Source organism: Microcaecilia unicolor, chromosome 1 (genome assembly GCF_901765095.1).
Source record: "Microcaecilia unicolor chromosome 1, aMicUni1.1, whole genome shotgun sequence".
Lineage (NCBI taxonomy): Eukaryota > Metazoa > Chordata > Amphibia > Gymnophiona > Siphonopidae > Microcaecilia > Microcaecilia unicolor.
This window is the reverse complement of record NC_044031.1, coordinates 644,025,797-644,047,425: the sequence shown is the minus strand read 5'-3', so window position 1 is coordinate 644,047,425 and position 21,629 is coordinate 644,025,797. Positions and strand designations below refer to the sequence as shown.

Below are 21,629 nucleotides of genomic sequence, written 5' to 3'. Positions count from 1 at the left end.
TTATTATACATAATTGACTAAAAACAGTACATAAAAGAAGTCATACATAAAATTCAGTATCAAAAGGAATGAAACATACCAATCTGAGTTGATAATGGTCAGTGTGTCTATTACAACTATAGATCTCAAAGCGGAGGAAAACACAAGGACCACAGACCCTGAAGCAGGTCCACGAAACGGGGGACACCGTTGGTCGTGGTCGTTGTGTTGGAAGAATCCGCATGATACCATACCGGATAAAGATAAGTACAATCCGGTGTTTTTCTTATTTTCAAGTTTGATAGTGGGATAAAATAGATAAAAAAGAAAAAAAACAGAAAACAAAGAAGAATTAATGTTATTGTATTAGAGGTTTTTGGCCGATGATGACGAAGTCCAGCCCCTAACAGCATTATTATAGCTGGAGGCTTCTCGAGGCCTTTTCCTCTTAATGCTTCATGAGTTTTCATGCTTTCCATTGCAGATCCCCTTATTACTTTTTTGTTGATAATTCTATATTACAAGTATACAGACAAAAACACCATCTATTGCAAAAAGATCAAATTAAAACCAAAAATACAACTTACAATTAATTAATCTAAACATGTAAATGAAGGGTTAAGGTAGAATGAACTGAAAAGGTTCATGCAGGCAGGAATAGGAGCATATGTGCAGCAGGATCATAGCCATAGGTGGGTCTGGGACTAGGACTAGGGGGCACACAATGAAGCTACAAAGTAGTAAATTTAAAATGAATTGGAGAAACTATTTCTTCACTCAACGTGTAATTAAAATCTGGAATTTGTTGCTAGAGAATGTAGTAAAAGCAGTTAGCTTAGCGGGGTTTTAAAAAGGTTTAGATGGTTTCCTAAAGGAAAAGTCCATAGACCATTATTAAAATAGACTTAGGGAAAAATCCACTGCTTATTTCTAGAATAAGCAGCATAAAATCTTGCCAGGTACTTGTGACCTGGACTGGAAACAGGATGCTGGTCTTGATGGACCTTCGGTCTATCCCAGTATGGCAATACTTATGTACTTATCCACTTTTGTGTCAGGCCTACCCAGAAGCTGGGAACACATTTTTGCTGTTGACAGGGATCCACAAGCCCCACCAGCTGTACAAATCTAGAGCTAGCCCTGATCCCCTAAATCCCGGATGTCAGCAGCCCAAAGAGCCACTGCAGATGCCAGCACCTTGCGCAAATTCCATTCTGTAAATTCTTACTTCATGCATGGAACACAGTGCCAGCATCAGTAATGGCATTTTGAGCTGCTGTGGTTAAGGGGTTCGGGGTCTGCTCTGGATTTCTTCAGCTGGCAGGGCTTTTGAGATCTCTGCCAGCTAAGGTAATTTTGGAAGGGGGAGGTGGAAGGGAAGAGGAAAGGAAAGGTAGAGGAGTGGGATGCCTGTTGCCTAGTTCTAGGCCAGTTCCCATCTGGACAATTCCCACTCAACAATTACCCTCTGGACAATTCCCAACTAGGTCAATTTCCCCCTAATTCTCCCCCCCCCCCAACTGAGATCCATTCCCCCCCATAACTTTGTTGCCAAATATTCTTCAAAGACAGTGTATATGTAAAGAAAAATGTTACTTGGTTGATCATTAGAAAGAAGGAAGAGGTGTAGACAGTAAGAAGGCTGAATTGGATGTATCTCTAGATTTATTTTAAAATCTAGTATGTATAGTGGAACTCGATGTTCAATTTTAATAGTCTGACCCTTTGTTATAGGCCCATGGCAGTGAGTTTGCTACACCACAGCCATTTTCCTTCTTCTTCTAGACCCGCACTTCTGGCTTCTGCCCTCCACTTCTGCCCTCCCCCTCCGTTTTCCCACATAACACTCTTGCCCCGCCCTCTGCCGGCGCTTCTGTCTCTCACCCAATGACCATCATTGTTCTTACTGTGACTTCTTTCTTCCAGAGGGTAATTGGTCGGTGAGAATTGATCAGGTAGGACCTCGCCGGATACCCTATTGCTCACCCATGGTTACCATAGTTCTCCCCCCCCCCCCCCAATGACATGCCACTGATGTGAAGTGAGACATTCTCAAGGGTCTGGAAAAAGTGCTGGAGACAAGTTCCCATGTGGAGTCTGTCAGCCATGTGTGAGGATTCCTATCCTGTTGTCCTCAGAGAACACCTGCTACAGATCAGTGACTTTCAGGCTTATTTTCAAAAGAGAAGGGTGCCCATCTTCTGACATAAATCGGGAGATGGGCGTCCTTCACTCAGGGTCGCCCAAATCGGCATAATCGAAAGCCGATTTTGGGTGCCCTCAACTGCTTTCCGTCGAGGGGATGACCAAAGTTCCCGGGGGCGTGTTGGAGGTGTAGCGAAGGCGGGACTGGGGCGTGCTTAACAAATGGGCATCCTTGGCCGATAATGGAAAAAAGAAGGGCGTCCCTGACGAGCACTTGGCCGACTTTACTTGGTCCATTTTTTTGATGAGCAAGCCTCAAAAAGGTGCCCAAACTGACCAGATGACCACCGGAGGGAATCGGGAAAGACCTCCCCTTACTCCCCCAGTGGTCACCAACCCCCTACCACCCTAAAAAACAACTTAAAATTTTTTTTTTGTCAGCCTCTATGCCAGCCTCAAATGTCATACCCAGCTCCCTAACAGCATTATGCAGGTCCATGGAGCAGTTTTAGTGGGTGCAGTGCACTTCAGGCAGGCGGACCCAGGCCCATCCCCCCCTACCTGTTACACTTGCGGTGGTAAATGTGAGCCCTTCAAAACTCACCCGAAACCCATTGTACTCACATGTAGGTGCCCCCCTTCACCCTTTAGGGCTATGGTAGTGTTGTACAGTTGTGGGGAGTGGGTTTTTTAGGGGGTTGGGGGGCTCAGCACCCAAGGTAAGGGAGCTATGCACCTGGGAGCAATTTGTGAAGTCCACTGCAGTGCCCCCTAGGGTGCCCGGTTGGTGTCCTGGCATGTGAGGGGGACCAGTACACTACGAATGCTGGCTCTTCCCACGACTAAATGGTTTGGATTTGGTCATTTCTGAGATGGGCGTCCTCGGTTTCCATTATCGCCAAAAACCAGGGATGACCATCTCTAAGGACAACCTAAGGACGACCATCTCTAAGGTCGACCTAAATGTTGGGATTTGGGCGTCCCCGACCATATTATCGAAACGAAAGATGGACGCCCATCTTGTTTCGATAATGCAGGTTTCCCCGCCCCTTTGCTGGGACGTCCTTAGAGATGGGCACCCTTAGAGATGGTCGTCCCCGTTCGATTATGCCCCTCTTTGTTTTATAGATATATATACCATGCCATCTGATACTTTATAGAAAATAAGAGACTCTAGATTCTTCCACTGATTTTATCTGATCAAAAAACAAACAGAAACATTGATAGCAAATCTATGAACGGAATCCTTCACAGTGATATTGAATCTCTTTACTTTCTGTTCAGGTGCGAAGCAGTTTGTGGTTGAACACTGTTGGAGCTCTGACTGCAGCTAGTGCTATAATTGCCATCTCAGCTGACATCCATCTATTAACTGGCCAAGGTTTTGAAGCTGTTTTGTTTGTATGTATTCTGTTATGTTGGATTTATACTATAAACAAAACTAGTATGACATGTATTGAGGTACAATTTGACAATCTCAGCATACCTGAGAAACCTAGTTCACCTTACAAGGTAAGCTTGGGAATCTCCCTCAGTTTTTAAGTTTTTTTTCCATTTCATAGTAACATAGTAAATGAAAGCAGATAAAGACCAGCATGGTTGATCAAGTCTGCCTAGAGAGGTGGCCAAGGTTGTACCTGCGACTCCATGTGGGTTATCCCTCCTTTGTCTTTAGGGTCATAACTGACACCCAATACAATTTTATCCCCTTCTATGTCTCTTTTTTTCTTTAAAGTATAAAAGTTAAGTTTTACTGTGAGTGGAAATGCTTCATGCCTTAGAGGGAACTTCTCTGTTTATCTCACGCCTTTTTGAATTCCGTCCCTATTCTATTCCTATGAGAGCACTACTTGGCAAATCGGTCTCGATATTTGCAGGGTTTCAGTTTTTCTGTAGCTGTATAGCTCCCTTTCTCCGAGGACAAGCAGGCTGCTTGTTCTCACTGATGGGTGACGTCCACGGCAGCCCCTCCAATCGTAAAACTTTACTAGCAAAGGCCTTTGCTAGTCCTCGCGCGCCGATGCGCACCGCGCATGCACGGCCGTCTTCCCGCCCGAACCGGCTCATGTTCGTCAGTCTTCTTTTGTCCGCGCTCGGGACGGTCGTGTTTTGCGCCGTTTCGCGCCCCTCAAGTTGACCCTCGCGCGTCTTCGCGTTTTTTGCTGAAAAAAAAAAATTAGAAGAAGACCTTTACGGACTTTTCCCCTTTTCCCTGTTTCCAGCTTTTGCCCCGCTAAGTTTCCTTTCGTTTTCGGGGTAGGCCTTTTTGAGGCCTCGGTTCGGGTTTTTTCTCTCCCTATTTTTGGTGCCTTTACCGCCATTACGAGTTTTGATTTCGCCGGCGTGATTTTTTTGCCCATGTCATCGAAGTCTCCCAGCGGCTTCAAGAAGTGCACCCAGTGCGCCCGGGTAATCTCGCTCACTGATAGGCACGCATCGTGTCTTCAGTGTCTGGGGGCTGGGCACCGCCCGCAGGCCTGTAGTCTTTGCGCCCTTTTACAGAAGAGGACTCAGGTAGCGAGATTGGCCCAGTGGAACGTGTTGTTCTCGGGCTCTTCGTCGGCAACAGCACCGGGGGCATTGTGTGCATCGACATCGACAGCTTCAAGACCTTCGACCTCGGCATCGACTACATCGACTGCATCGAGGCATCGACCCTCTGTATCGTCGGTACCGAGACATCGAAAGGCTGCGTCGGCGTCGGTGGTACCGGGACCTTCACTAGTGCTGATGTCGTCGGACGGTGGTGCTTCGACTGGAGTGCAGGTGAGGGCTGTCCATTCCCCTGCTGGTGGCGGTGAGCCTTCGGGTAGGTCTCCCCCTACCCTGAGGGCTCCTGCGGTACAGCCCCCCCGAGACCGACCTTCTTCGGCCTCGGCCCCGAGGAAGTGACGGCTGGATTCTACGTCCTCCTCGTCGGTACCGGGAAGTTCCGGTGACATGCTTCTTTTGAAAAAGTCAAAGAAGCATCGACACCGGTCTCCTTCCCGCATCGGTACCGAGAGCTCTGGGTCACCGAGGGAGTCGGCACCCAGTAGGCATCGGCACCGGGAGGACCGCTCACCCTCTGTTCAGGAGGTGTCGATGCGCTCCACCTTGGACAGCCCGGAACAGCTTCCACGCCCGGAACAGACTCTGACCTCGACGCCTGCATCGGCTTCCATGTCTTTCTCCACAGCCGCTCTGCACGAGAGTCTCCGGGCCGTTCTCCCAGTGATCCTGGGAGAGCTGTTGCGCCCTTCCCCTCCGGTACCGGTACTGGTACAGAGACTCAAATTCATAGGAGCTCTGCTGGATTCTCGGACGGCTCGTGCCTATCTCCCAGAGATGAGAGCCAACAACTTGTTGTCCCTCGTCTCGCGGGTGCGAGCGTCCCAGCAGATCACAGCTCGGCAGATGTTGAGATTGCTGGGCCACATGGCCTCCACAGTTCATGTGACTCCCATGGCCCGCCTTCACATGAGATCTGCTCAATGGACCCTAGCTTCCCAGTGGTTTCAGGCCGCTGGGGATCTAGAAGACGTGATACACCTGTCCAAGAGTTTTCTCAAATCCCTGTATTGGTGGACGATTTGGTCCAATTTGACTCTGGGACGTCCTTTCCAAATTCCTCAGCCACAAAAAGTGCTGACTACAGATGCGTCTCTCCTGGGGTGGGGAGCTCATGTCGATGGGCTTCACACCCAGGGAAGCTGGTCCCTCCAGGAACGCGATCTGCAGATCAATCTCCTGGAGTTACGAGCGGTCTGGAACGCTCTGAAGGCTTTCAGAGATCGGCTGTCCCACCAAATTATCCAAATTCAGACAGACAACCAGGTTGCCATGTATTACATCAACAAGCAGGGGGGCACCGGATCTCGCCCCCTGTGTCAGGAAGCCATCAGCATGTGGCTCTGGGCTCGCCGTCACGGCATGGTGCTCCAAGCCACATATCTGGCAGGCATAAACAACAGTCTGGCCGACAGACTGAGCAGGATTATGCAACCTCACGAGTGGTCGCTCAACTCCCGAGTAGTGCGCCAGATCTTCCAGGTGTGGGGCACCCCCTTGGTAGATCTCTTTGCATCTCGAGCCAACCACAAGGTCCCTCAGTTCTGTTCCAGACTTCAGGACCCCGGCAGACTGGCATCGGATGCCTTCCTCCTGGACTGGGGGGAAGGTCTGCTGTATGCTTATCCTCCCATACCTGTGGTGGGGAAGACTTTGTTGAAACTCAAGCAAGACCGAGGCACCATGATTCTGATTGCTCCCTTTTGGCCGCGTCAGATCTGGTTCCCTCTTCTTCTGGAGTTGTCCTCCGAAGAACCGTGGAGATTGGAGTGTTTTCCGACCCTCATCACACAGGACGAAGGGGCACTTCTGCATCCCAGCCTCCAGCCTCTGGCTCTCACGGCCTGGATGTTGAGAGCATAGACTTTGCCTCTTTGGGTCTGTCAGAGGGTGTCTCCCGCATCTTGCTTGCTTCCAGAAAAGATTCCACTAAGAGGAGTTACTTCTTTCTATGGAGGAGGTTTGCCGTCTGGTGTGACAGCAAGGCCCTAGATCCTCGCTCTTGTCCTACACAGACCCTGCTTGAATACCTTCTGCACTTGTCTGAGTCTGGTCTCAAGACCAACTCTGTAAGGGTTCACCTTAGTGCAATCAGTGCATACCATTACCGTGTGGAAGGTAAGCCGATCTCAGGACAGCCTTTAGCTGTTCGCTTCATGAGAGGTTTGCTTTTGTCAAAGCCCCCCGTCAAACCTCCTACAGTGTCATGGGATCTCAATGTTGTTCTCACCCAGCTGATGAAACCTCCTTTTGAGCCACTGAACTCCTGCCATCTGAAGTACTTGACCTGGAAGGTCATTTTCTTGGTGGCAGTTACTTCAGCTTGTAGAGTCAGTGAGCTTCAGGCCCTGGTAGCCCAGGCCCCTTACACCAAATTTCATCATAACAGAGTAGTCCTCCGCACTCACCCTAAGTTCTTGCCAAAGGTTGTGTCGGAGTTCCATCTGAACCAGTCAATTGTCTTGCCAACATTCTTTCCCCGTCCTCATTCCTGCCCTGCTGAACGTCAGCTGCACACATTGGACTGCAAAAGAGCATTGGCCTTCTATCTGGAGCGGACACAGCCCCACAGACAGTCCGCCCAATTGTTTGTTTCTTTTGATCCCAACAGGAGGGGAGTGGCAGTGGGGAAACGCACCATATCCAATTGGCTAGCAGATTGCATTTCCTTCACTTACGCCCAGGCTGGGCTGGCTCTTGAGGGTCATGTCACGGCTCATAATGTTAGAGCCATGGCAGCGTCAGTGGCCCACTTGAAGTCAGCCACTATTGAAGAGATCTGCAAAGCTGCGACGTGGTCATCTGTCCACACATTCACATCTCATTACTGCCTGCAGCAGGATACCCGACGCGACAGTCGATTCGGGCAGTCAGTGCTTCAGAATCTGTTCGGGGTTTAGAATCCAACTCCACCCCCCTAGGTCCATGTTTATTCTGTTCCAGGCTACACTCTCAGTTAGTTGGATAAATTGTTAGGTCAATCTCACTTATGTCCTCGCCGTTGCGAGGCCCAATTGACCATGTTTGTTGTTTTCAGTGAACCTGGGGGCTAGGGATACCCCATCAGTGAGAACAAGCAGCCTGCTTGTCCTCTGAGAAAGCGAATGCTACATACCTGTAGAAGGTATTCTCTGAGGACAGCAGGCTGATTGTTCTCACAAATCCGCCCGCCTCCCCTTTGGAGTTGTGTCTTCCCTTGTCTTTGTCTTGCTACATACGGGACTGACGAACACGAACCGGTTCGGGCGGGAAGACGGCCGCGCATGCGCGGTGCGCATCGGCGCGCGAGGACTAGCAAAGGCCTTTGCTAGTAAAGTTTTCCGATTGGAGGGGCTGCCGTGGACATCACCCATCAGTGAGAACAATCAGCCTGCTGTCCTCAGAGAATACCTTCTACAGGTATGTAGCATTCGCTTTATTTCCTATAGAATCGATTTTGCCATTTTGTAATTATTTTATATTTCCAGAGAACTATGATAACTACAGGAACATCCTCTCTTCTTTTGCTTTGTGAGATAATGTCACACCAAATGTTAAACACGTTCTCCTTTTTGAGGGTGTATCTAACACTTTCACACTAATGCTACCTTTTAAAGATCAGAGCTGCATTTCCAGGAGAAAATTGCAAAAAGTTACAATTCATACATAATATTATTATTAACCTTTATTTATGTACTGCTAATATCACAAGGTTCTAAGCAGTTTACAATTAGTAAAGAAAACCAAGACAATCACATGGGAATTACAATTAGAATGTCTGAAAACATATAGAAAGGTCAGCAAAATAGTTGTAGATAATACCTTTTATTAAAGTTAGATAATACCAGAGAATAAAGTGGCAAAGAAAATTAAACAGTGCAAGCTTCAGTATATAGATCTCTTAGGCAATTGAATTAAAGTGGATGTGTCATTAGATGATGCCTAAGTCCATCTGCCCCCCCCCCCCTCCTTTCTCTCATTTCCCACTTCCCCACAGCCAGTCTGCCTCTCTCTCACGAACATATCTTCCCCTTCCATTTCCACCTTCAGAGAGCTTGTTGGTTTTGCTACCTCATGAGATTGGGAGCCACAAGGTCAACAGGTTCTTCATGAACCTCAAGTTGCTTTGAGAGCTCCATGGCTGCACAGTGTAGTTGGGAGACACTTGGGGGGGGGGGGGGGAGGAAACTGCTGGACACAGGGCCGTGCCTAGGGTCTCTGGCGCCCCCCTGCAGCCTATCAGTTGGCGCCCCCCCGCAGACTATCAGTTGGCGGCACCCCCCCCCCCCCCCCCGTGAAAATGATCGCTCACCACTTGCCACACTGACAGGAATTGTCAGCAATATTCTTAGAAAGAAATTGCTATACATTGCAAAAAAAGGTAGCAGATGTAAATTCTCAAAGTGGACATATTCCAAACACTAAAATGAAAATAAAATGATTTTTTTTCTACCTTTGTTGTCTGGTGACTTTCTTTTTCTGATCATGCTGGCCCAGTATCTGATTCTGCTGCTATCTGTCCTCTTAACTCCGTTTCCAGGGCTTCCTTTCCATTTATTTCTTTCCTTTCCTCCTTTCTTCTTCATTTCTGGTCCTCAGCTTCTGCCTATTTTCTTCATCCATGTGCAGTTTTTCTCCTCTCTTCCTTTTCCCTCATTTCATCTCCTTCATCTCTCTTCCCTCCCCTCTATGTCCAGCAATTTCTTCTCTCTCCCTGAGCCCTGCCCTCCCAATCCATGCCCATCCATGCTCCTCTGCCCCCTGCCCCCTCCATTCATCCCTATCCAGCAATTCCCCTCTCTCCCTGAGCCCTGCCCTGCAATGCATGTCCATCCATGCCCATCTGTCCCCTCCATTCATCCCTATCCAGCAATTCCCCTCTCTCCCTGAGCCCTGCCCTCCCAATCCATGCCCATCCATGCTCCTCTGTCCCCTGCCCCCTCCATTCATCCCTTTCCAGCAATTCCCCTCTCTCCCTGAGCCCTGCCCTCCCAATCAGTGCCCATCCATGCTCCTCTGTCCCCTGCCCCCTCCATTCATCCTTTTCCAGCAATTCCCCTCTCTCCCTGAGCCCTGCCCTCCCAATCCATGCCCATCCATGCTCCTCTGTCCCCTGCCCCCTCCATTCATCCTTTTCCAGCAATTCCCCTCTCTCCCTTCCATGACCCCTGTTTTTATTTACCCCTCTCTAGACCCCCGCAGGACCCTTCCCCACGGAGGTGTACAGAGGGTTTGCTCTTCTAAGATCTTGTTAATCACCCCCTCCCTGAATTCCAGTGACACCCCATTCCATGGTGTTATGTCACGGGGTTCTAAGGAGCACCTCCGGTCATGGAGGCGCAAGGGGGGTGACAGAAGGCGCAGTTCAAATCTAATTCCCATGACCACAGCTTTCTGTCTAACTGTATCTAAGTGAATCTTTGGCCATTTATGTTCCCACATAAATCTATGTGAGTGAGAAAGAAAGAATCTTACTTGTGTGTGTAGTATTCTGTGAAACAGGTGGAGGAGAGAGAATAGATTGAAACAAAGACTGAAACAATTTAGTGAAAGAAATAGTCTTTTATTCTCACCCAAATCAGGACTTCAGTTTGGTACATTCATCAGACAGATTCTGGGTTCAACCGGCCAGAGCTTCGCCTTTCGGAGATTCGTTGGGGAAAATGTTCCAACGATAGCTCTGGTGCCCACTTCTTATATAGCATTTTCAGTACATACAAGTCAATTGGAGAGGGACTTTTTTCTCTAATCTTGTTTCATCTCTGAATCACACTTAACCGCAGATCAGGTGCCCACCTGCCCCTCCTCTCAAAGATTTCTTCATAGTGCCAATTTCAACACTTTTAAAACCTCTTTCCTAATACTGAGAGAGATCTGTGTCTTTATATCTTGTGACACTGGAAACCATTTTATAAAGACAAACTCCATTTTAAGAACCAAGCTTTTTACCATTTTTGTCATTAATTTCTACATCTTAAGTGTTACACTCAATTTGAAAGTTGTACCAGGTTTCAATAAGACTCACCAAGCAGTCCTGCTCTTGCAGGCTCTCTGCTATAAGGCCATCAGCTGGTTATCAGGCCTAGTTAGTGCTTTTCAGCTGTTTTAAGCCATGTAGCTTGGCCCACCACTATTCCAGTGGATAGGTCTCAAGCTAGAACACATATTAACACCCCCCTCGCATCCATGCTCCTCTCTCTCTCCCATTTCCCAGCCTGGCCCGCCTTCTTCTCCCCCCCCTTCGCATCCATGCCCCCCCCCTTCGCATCCATGCTGTCGTTTCTCCCCTGCCCTCCCGCTCCCATTGTACAACTGCTCACCCTCTTCTCTCCCCCCAACATCCCTTTTCTTTTTTTTTTTCTTTTTAAATTTACCTCCGTGGAGGTTCCGGCAGCGCAGCGTCAGGGAAGGAGGTGGCGCTCCCGACGTCTAGCCTTCCCTTCGCTGTGTAATGTTCCGCCTTCTTCTGACGTCATGACGTCAGAAGAAGGCGGAACACAGTGAAGGGAAGGCTAGAGATGTCGGGAGCGCCGCCTCCTTCCCTGACGCTGCGCTGCCGGAACTGCCACCACGGAGGTAAATTTAAAAGAACAAAAAAGAAAAAGGATGTTGCGAGAGGGCGAGCGAGGTGAGCAAGGTACGGCGGCGCCCCCCAGAGGGAAGCGCCCCCTGCCATGCTTACCTCGCTTACCGGGTTAGCACGGCCCTGGCTGGACATGGGGGTAGTGGAGAGAAGGAATATACTGGACCACAGTGCAGAGTTGCCAACATTCTCTGATGTTATAACAAACTAAAATTAAAGTTTTGATGTCACCTCAGTAAGGCCAGCACACAATTTCTCCACTGCAAAACACTATATACAAATTTATAGTATGGTATGATTCTGAATGTGAGTTTGCACAACAGCACTAACTCCCAGGACTCAAAAAGCAATAACCTTATGCATGAAAAGGCAGCACTGTAAATATTACACCATGTCCTAAAACACTGATACACCATCTAGTGAAAAAAATTAAACAGGACTGCAACAAGGTCTCTACACGGATTGTACATGCTAGCAGAATACCATACCATGGTCACACACAAAAAACACATGCAGACCCTCAACAAATGTGAAACAAGGGGCCATACATCAGTAATAGAGATATGAAGGCAAAAAACTGAACTGAGAACCTCAGGAAGTTGGACTCTGCACTCAGCACTAACAGAGAAATAGAAACTCAAATGCAAAATACCAGAGAGATGCATTTCTAAAAGCTGACATATTCCAATTAATAAATTCAGAATAAAATACTTTTTTCTACCTTTGTTGTCCGAGTATTTTATTTTTCTATTTTCTTTGGTCCTGATGTCTCTTTTCTGCTTTTCTCTGTTTCTTTCCCCGTCTTTTCAGGGTCTCCTGTCTATTTGATATTTCTTCTCTCACCATATCCTCTATCCATCTTCCCTCTGTGTCCCTTTCCCGCTCTCCCTTCCTCCCTCCGTGTTCAGCACCTGCCCTCTCAGCATCTCTATTCTCCTCTGTATTCATCTGCAGCTCTCACTCCCTCTAACTAGACCCCTAATTCTGCCCCAGAATCTTCTCCAGCATGCAATACCCCACCTCTCATCCTCCCTCTCCTGAGGCACACACTTCAAGCTCTCATACTTTCTCCTTTCCAGTTATTATTGTTTCACTCCCCCACCCCTTCCCATGGCACATCCTCAAGCTTCATCTGTCCCCACACTAGTGGCACAATCTCAACTTTCTCTATCACCTTTTCATCTCTATACTACACTCTCAAATTTCTCTAGCCCTTTCTTTTTTTTCTTACCACCCCCCCCAATACCCATGGTACATTCTCAGATTTTTCTGCCTCTCCCCAAACTGTAGGGCACACTCTTATCTTGCTGTGTTGCTCTGCTCCCCCTTCTCCATGGCATACTGTCACCTTCCTCTGCCCCTCTCCACCCACCATCCCCATGACACACTATTGCCTTGCTCTGTCCCCTCCTCCCCATGGAATGCATACCTTGCTCTGCCCTCTCCCCCATCATCCCCATGGCATACTGTCATCCTGTTCTGCCTCCCCCCCCCCCCCCCCCATGCCAGGAGTGTTCAGACTTGGGTGCAAGATTTTATTTCTGTTTTCTTTACAAATGTTGCTTGAAATGTACTAATAAAAGTTTTGTTTTTTTGGGATCCAAAACAGCTGAGTAGCTTTCTGAAATCTAGTGCCTCTCCTGGTAGGATAGTTGGCAACCCTTGAATAGGAGATGTTCTACAATTGTTAGGTTACCATTCCACCTTTTTAAAAAAATAATATAGCTATTTGGTGGAGGAGTAGACTAGTGGTTAGTGGAGTGGACTTTGGTCCTGGGGAACTGAGTTCAATTCCCACTGCAGCTCCTTGTGACTCTGGGCAAGTCACTTAACCCTCTATTGCCCCTGGTACAAAAGATAAGTACCTGAATATATGTAAACCACTTTGAATGTAGTTGCAAAAACCTCAGAAAGGCTGTATATCAAGTCCCATTTCCCCTTCCCTTAATTCTCAGTTTTTTGGTGTGGGATTCCTCCCATGTTTATAGTAGGCTAAGAGGGGGTGAAGATGATACTATGTAAAAATCTTGTTTCTAACTTTTTGGAAGCAAAACGATTGTTTATCAGCACTGTGCTATTGCTTAGATCAAGTTTGGTTCTTGTTTTTTTTTTTTTTTTTTAAATAAATTCATATTAGAGAAAATAGGGCACCTACTGTTGGCACTGGTTTTAAGTCTATTCTAGACAGAAAAATAGGTGGCTGCTTATTTTTCTCCAAGGACAAGCAGGCTGCTTGTTCTCACTGATGGGTCGGCGTCCACGGCAGCCCAGGAACGGAGCATTTTTCCCAGTAAAAATCCTAGAGCTTTGCGACAGTCTCTGGAGCGCAAGGGACTCGCACCACGCATGCGTGGCCATCTTCCCGCCCGTGCGCGTCCGTTCCCGCCTCAGTTATATCAAAGAACAACAACAACAGCTCCAAAAGGGGAGGTGGGTGGGTTTGTGAGAACAATCAGCCTGCTGTCCTCGGAGAATACCTGCTACAGGTAAGTATCTTCGCTTTCTCCGAGGACAAGCAGGCTGCTTGTTCTCACTGATGGGGTATCCCTAGCACCCCAGGCTCACTCAAAACAACAAAGAAAGGTCAATTGGGCCTCACAATGGTGAGGACATAGCAAGAATTGACCTACAAAGAAACAGCTAACTGAGAGTGCAGCCTGGAACAGAATAAAAATGGGCCTGGGGGGGGGGGGGGGGTGGAGTTGGATTCTAAACCACGAACAGATTCTGCAGCACTGACTGCCCAAACCAACTGTCGCGTCGAGAATCCTGCTGAAGGCAGTAATGACATGTAAATGTGTGGACTGATGACCACATCGCAGCCTTGCAAATCTCCTCTATAGTGGCTGACTTCAAGTGGGCCACTGACTCTGCCATGGCTCTAACACTATGAGCCGTGACATGACCCTCAAGAGTCAGCCCAGCTTGGGCATAAGTGAATGTCGACCCATCAGTGAGAACAATCAGCCTGCTGTCCTCGGAGAGTACCTGCTACAGGTAAGTATCTTCGCTTTACGGAATACCTGTACAAGTGAGAGAGAAAGCACGTACATCTAGGCATGACCACTTACACTGGCACCTATGGCTGGTGTAAATGCCAAATCCTGCATGTATGCATGAACAGACAATTTATGTGTGTGGGTGTGTGCATACTGTCCATGCTTCATCCAGACTCTACCCATGCACACACCCTTTCTGCTAGTCACTATTCTATAAGAGATATCCGTGTAAATGAGTAATATATCACCATTTACATGCTTTCTTGCTGCCTAAAACTAGATGGCTTCTTATAGGTTTAGCCCCCTTAACTCCCTTGCAGTTGCTTCCCTGCACATCATTTCCCTGTATTAGGACCCACTCTACCCACGCTCCATAGGCTCCAAATTCAATTTCTCCAGCTCATAACCACCTACTGTCCAGCTCATAATGCCACTTGGTCTTCAAACCCTGTACCACCCAATATTTACAATCCCCACTCTCATTACCTGCACCCCCAACTTCTCCAGCTTACCCCAGGAGTCCCCCTGGTTGAAAAGGGCAGGAACAATTCCCCAATCTGTCCTTCTGTTCTGGCAACAAACTCTACAATGATGTGGGCTGGTTTGGGAAACCTTGAGGGGCCTGGGGTTGCAGGGGTAGGTGATACAAAGGGTTAGAAGATTCAATGGGAACAGAGTTATGAGCCAGAAAGGAGGTTATGAGTCTGGGGATGAGGTTTAAAGATGGGAGAGGAGAGAGTGGGAGGAGACACTGGTAGAACTAGCGGTATACAGGGGGAAAGGGGACTCGAGGGGCTTTGAAATGATTTAAAAAAAAAAAAAAATGATAGTACCAAGGAATTCACCTTGTGGCCATTCCACCATGAAATGAGACAGAAGGAACCCCAGAACAATCAAAATGAAACAAAAACAATCAAACCAAAATGAAAGGAATACCGAAACAAAAGTTTTTGTCCTGCATGTCCTTATCAATTATTAATTACTGTATTATGCACAAACCATCTTTTTTTTTTTTTAGGATATATTGTCTCTGCTTCTGACTTCAGCAGTCTTGGGGTTTTGCATTGCAGTTTCAGCTTCTTGCTTTGGATATCAGGCTGTGTGTCATAACCTCTTCTCTTCTCGTAGGCCTGAGGTCAGTATGGAAATAACTAGTGATAATACGAACAGTGATAATATTCAGCATGATAGTGATTACAAAGGAGATTCACCCGGTTTGATGGCTTGTAAAAAAATTGTATATGAACAATTCTTCAAGAAGCTGATGAATAAATGAATCCCTACAGAGAACTCAGTGGAGGCTATGCAGGAGGTCGAATATCAGTTAATAATATAGCATTTTGAGCCCACCTAGCATTAAGGTTCAGAATGTATTAACTGCATCCTGTCTTCATGCAGGAATCTCTTTATCCATGTTGGTACATGCAAAGTTTCCCCTACAGCAAAACAGCACTGAGCATGTGTGGCCATGATCTCAGTGTGAATTTGCATGGTCTATGAAATCCCTACTGATATTCGAAAACCAAAGTTATCCATTCTGAGTTAAAGGCATGATTTGAGGTGGTCTAAGGATGGGTCTAAATGTATCTGAAAACTAGTGATATTTAGCTGCTATTCTTATAACTTACCTGTTTAAATCATACCACTAAAAAACAGTCCTAATGTAAACAAATAAAGGAAACAGCCTGACCCTCTCCCATCTACTCCCACATATATCTGTATGTAATGTACACAACACAGACCTACCGCAAATCTTAAAATGTAGTGAATCAACTGTCCCCCTTAAATATTAAAAAAATATGTAGTACCTGACACCCAGTTTGATTACAGATATTAAAAAAAAATCTAGGGGCTGAGCTGAGGTGCCTACATCTGCTAAGTTTACAAACATTGTGTCAAATGCCTCCCCTCTCCTCAAACCCCTTCATAACCCCCAAGAAACAGAACCCATGAACCCTCCTTGGAACCCAGTGGGAGGAGGATAGTCTGCTAGTGGACTGAATGTTAAGTACCATTACAACAGTCAGCAGTTGTACCACTCAGGAGCAGCATAACAGTTTTTGATTGGAAGGGCCAAACAAACCAATCTCTGGCTCCATCCTCTAAGCTCTTTAATCACTGATGCTGTGTTGGGTAGATATATTGGAGAGGCCATGGCTGCAGTGGCTTACCCTATCCTGCTGCCTATGGGAGCATTTAATATTCATGTAATCACTGCACCCAATCAATGATTGGTCCCTTCGCTGAGAGCTGGTGCCTAGCAAGAGGGCATACGAGTGATCCCCAGTTACTCCTTTAAGCTTCTGGGTAAATGGTACCAGTTGACCCCTAGTCGTAGTCTTGTGTTACCACCACTAGGAGTCAAGCTGCCAGATAAAGTGGTGTGCTCCTTTTTTAGTAGAGTTTTGACTCCTAGTGGTAGTATCTAACAGGAGTTTATTGGTGCTATTGTGAACCCAGCAGCATAGGGAGCAGGAGTATCTGGGGATCATTGTTGTATCCCTTCCACTAGACATTAAGGATAGGGTCAATAGGTCTGAGGAATTGCTCCAGGGATCGCTTTCAGGAGTGGGGTCTGTTCTGGAGTTGAGAGCCTGAGGAGCTGTTATAGGGGTTGGGGGCCTATTTTGGATGTCTAGTGGGCAGTTCTGGGTGTGAGGGTTCTGTCCTATGATTCCAGGGGTGCTGTTCTAAGAGAGAAGGAGGCTGTTTTGGGAGGTCTGAGGCTGTCTTTGGGGGTTGCTAGGGGAGAAGGGGGTCACATGGCACTTATTATACCTCTGGCCTCTTTAAGATTGTACCCAAAGTTTAGAGGTCCAATGTTCTTGGGAAGAAAAAGTAATGCCAGCTCAAAAGTAGCATTATTTTTCTATGAATAATACAGTTTGTGAAATTCCACACAAGCTGCATTATTCAACTTGCATAATAATGAGGTGATTTAAATACATTTGCATGCTTTGAATCTCATTATTATTTATTGTGTGATGCAGTAAACTGTCAATATTGTGTGCTATTTCCTTAACATAGGTAAGTTACTACCCTCTTAGATGGGTGACTAACACATTGGGAATGGGAACAGAGAGAAATTCCTGATAATGGAAAGTATGGCAGTGGTCAAGGCATGTCTTCACAATACTCATATACAGCATTTTACAATAATCAAGTCTGCTTAAGACCAAGGATTGCACTACTAACTGAAAATCATAACTGGTATTCTGGCCCACCTAAGCCTCTTTATTTAGGTATTCATGAATACCTAGTGGAAATTTTAAAAATATTTTTAAAAAAATATAACAGTTGACCACTCTTCATGCAGGAGAAGCTAAAACCTTCAAGGCTGAGTCAATCTCCAAGTCATTAGTGAATTCTGTGATGCTGGTAATGACAATGGGATGGATAGTAATGATAACACTGGAGATGTCAAAGCTAATGTTCGTATTGGTGACACTGATGATTGTGACAGTAGCAGTACTAAGAAAGCTGCTTGCTATTCAATCACTGGTGATGTTGATGGTTTTGACATCTATTCCAATCCCAGCACATATACTTTTAAAGAAATACTCTTCTTGGTAAAAGCAGTCTTAAACAGTCACATTCCTTTTATTGAGGTAAGCAAACAAGATAGGGAGTTCGTGGCCATAAATCTCCCGCTGCGCAGATCAGCCCCCTTGGCAGCTCTCATTGGGTAGAGAAAGAGCACATATTGGGAGATTTGCGATGGCATGTTTTTGAACAAATTCAGGTGGTTCAGGAAGGGGGTAATATTGAGAGCCTTCTTTAATTTTAAAGGGCAGAAATGGATTTTTGTTTTAGACGTGGTACACCTGGGGGGGGGGGGGGGTGAATCTAGAACTTGATTGGGCTTCCTTGATGCGAGTGGGGAAATTGATTGGAGTAGCGTGTACACGTCATCGGGAGGTTGGTCATTAAGTATTAAATGAAGGCGTTAGGTCACCATCTTGAACTGACATACTAAACACTGGAAAGAGGAGCATTTTGGAACAGGTACGCAGTCTATATGTACATACTATTTAATAATTGTTGTGTGATGGTAAAATTGTTTTTTAGGGGTTCTAAACATGGCTGTTTCCAGTATGGATGCGTAGAGTGCTGTCTCCTGCCAGCTATCTATCTGAGTTACCATTATAACAGCTGAGCGATTCTCTTCTGGGGTCGTGGCACCATGTCGTCTAAATCCACTAGGATTGAGGGCTCTGTTTTGCACTCAGCAAAGAAACAAAATTGACCTCTCTGTGCCTGAGAAGGCCCTGCAGTTGCCACTGCCCAGCGAAAAAGCGGATCTCCTCGGAGATGATATTAAAGCGTTGCACGTTTTAATGAAACAAAATCTCGATGCCACCTGCAAGGTCAAATCAGAATTAGCATCAATCGCTACTCAGTTAGTCCAATTTAATGCCAGAATTGAACTTCTGGAGGATCGTATGTCTGCTCATGACACACTCATCAGGAAATGGATCGCAAATGAAATAAAATTGATCTTATACAACGGGAGCTGGAAATACTGTCTAATCAAATGAGGAGAAATAATATACGTATGCTAGGATTGCCTGAACAAACGGAGGGTAAAGACATTGTTCAGTTTCTACAATCATTCGTTATTAATATCGTTGCTCTCCCAACCGACACAATTTTTGAAATAGAACGGGCTTTCCATGTTGCGTTCAGGCCAGCTCCTGGGAAAAATTATCTGAGACCAATAGGCATGATCAGCTGTTGCTTTTATTGAAAGCTTCCCGGTCTAAATCTCCTCTGATGTATGCTGGAGCGAAGATATTCTTGGTGCCTGAATTTTAAACCAACAGCTAAAAAACGTCAGCAATTTCAAAGCATGTGCCCCAGGCTTAAAGCTATTGGTGCTCAGCACGGTCTCCTATATCCTGCGATTATGAGAGTAACTTTTCAGAATAACACCAAGCACTACAGAGATCCTGCTGAACTGCAAAAGATTTTGGATGAGAGTGTCATGAGATAATGCAATTGGCATCAGGTGTTGCCACTGTATTTTCTTACCTCTTGTGTTTCCTTTAAAATTAGGAATTTCATTATACAGGTTTGTTCTGTATTAATGGCATCTGTTATCATTCTCATTTTCTTGTTAAGATTTAAGGGAAACTTTTAGTATATCATTTGCAAAGGCTTTTTGATGGTTCTTCATAACTTATTTTGCTGTTATGTGTGCCAATATATTGTTTTTCTTGGCTGGCTCAGACTCTCTATCTGAGTGTACTCTGGTCGCATGTACCCCACAATGTGCTTTTTCCCCTTTTTATCTACTGTGCAAACAGTCTTTTTATTTTATTTCTCCTTTTTTTCTCTTTTTTTAAGATTAGTTCCCTTTTTATTTTTTTTACTCACTTTGAGGATCTCAAGCTCTGCAGCGTTTTGCAGTCTTCTCTTCATGCAATTATACACTGGCCCATTCAATTAAATTCAGAATTTTTGCAATATCAATGCTGAAGATACGAGTCTTATCCCTTAATATTAAAGGGATTTCTAATCCCATCAAGCGAAAGAAACTTCTCCTCTACTTGAAAAAGAAAAACTCTGATATTTGTTTTCTGCAAGAAACTCATTTAGATGTGCAAGAGGGTTCAAAACTTTTAAGTAAATGGTTTGACCAATGTTTCATTAGTCCAGCAAAAGGCCGGAAAACGGTGTAATCACACTTATAAGGAAATCCATACGCTTTCAATTAACTTCTCATGTCACTGATAGTGATGGTAGCTGGTCTCGGTTGGAAGGCACTCTAGAGGACAAACCCATAATATTAATTAATGTTTATGCTCCTAATACTGATGATCCAAATTTTTTCTACAAAATTAATACTTCTAGAACGAATGCTCTTGCTTGTCATACCATAATTGGAGGTGACTTTAATTTTCCAATTGATCCTTATAAAGACAGATCTTCAAACTGTAGACCTGCTAAACTCAAGGTTAGAAGCTCGCTCAGCACTCTTATGAAATCCAATGGATGGTCTATGGAGACTAGTTTATCCAACTTCCAGAGAATACTCCTTTTTCTCCGCTCCACACCACACTTATTCAAGAATTGATTATCTTCTGGGTACCAAAGACTTGATTCCTATGCTAATTGCTGCTCAGTTACGTGAACTATCTATTTCTGACCATGCAGCAGTATCCTGTGATTTCAACTGGTCTCATGTGAAAACAAAATCTACTTTCTGGTGACTTAACACTTCAATGCTCTCAGACTCAGCATTTCTGCAGCACATCTCTCAGAAATCATCTGAATTTTTTGCTAACAATGAGGGCTCTGTATCTTCGTATATAACATTATGGGAAGCCTTCAAGACTTGGCTGGGAGGTGAAATAATTAGTTATGCAGCTCATCTTTGTAAAACCAAGAGCATTCGTATTACCAATCTTCCAATCTTAAGGAGGAAATTCGTCATCTTGAAATGTCTTTATACACATCTTCATCTAGAGATTTATTTCAAAAGCTCAGGCACCTCAAAATGCAGTATAACTCCATTTTGTCAAGTATTACCAATGTCATTACATTTAGGCAAAACGCTATATACTATACAGAATCAAATAAGGCTGGCAAATTACTTGTGTCTTACCTTAAAGGCAAGAAAACTAAGCAACGCATAACTTCAATTCTGTCACCCACAGGAGTTTCCCTGACCTCCTCTCCTCAAATTCTCAAAGCTTTTGAATCTTTTTATTCGACATTGTATTCTTCAGAATGTGTGGTTCATGACTCTGAAATCTCTAATTTCCTCTCTTCACTGAGTTTTCTTCGCCTCTCTGAGCAACAAATAAGTCAACTTAGTCAACCCATCACTCAAGATGAGATAATATCTGCAGTTAAAGTATTGTCTTCATCTAAAGCACCAGGTCCTGATGGGCTACCAGTGGAATTTTACAATTCATTCTTGGTTTCTATCTCGTCATGCTTGCTATCTTACTATCAAGAGCTACTGGCTTCATCGTCAACAGGTAATTTTTTAGACGCTAACATTGTACTGCTTCCAAAGCCTAACAGAGACTGTACCCTTGTACAGAACTACAGACCTACAGTGGGGGAAATAAGTATTTGATCCCTTGCTGATTTTGTAAGTGTGCCCACTGACAAAGACATGAGCAGCCCATAATTGAAGGGTAGGTTATTGGTAACAGTGAGAGATAGCACATCACAAATTAAATCCGGAAAATCACATTGTGGAAAGTATATGAATTTATTTGCATTCTGCAGAGGGAAATAAGTATTTGATCCCTCTGGCAAACAAGACCTAATACTTGGTGGCAAAACCCTTGTTGGCAAGCACAGCGGTCAGACGTCTTCTGTAGTTGATGATGAGGTTTGCACACATGTCAGGAGGAATTTTGGTCCACTCCTCTTTGCAG

The 21,629-nt window shown here is 45.5% G+C and overlaps 1 protein-coding gene across 1 annotated transcript in view; it reads left to right on the top strand.

Annotated features, from left to right (window-relative positions):
- The window catches only part of LOC115461366 (membrane-spanning 4-domains subfamily A member 15-like), a 93,683-nt gene that overhangs the window by 30,655 nt on the left and 41,399 nt on the right, over window positions 1-21,629 (top strand). Inside the window, exons 4-5 of the mRNA XM_030191124.1 lie at window positions 3,409-3,525; window positions 15,254-15,370. Coding sequence (XP_030046984.1) covers window positions 3,409-3,525; window positions 15,254-15,370 — 234 coding nt within the window. The remainder of the gene's footprint in view (window positions 1-3,408; window positions 3,526-15,253; window positions 15,371-21,629) is intronic.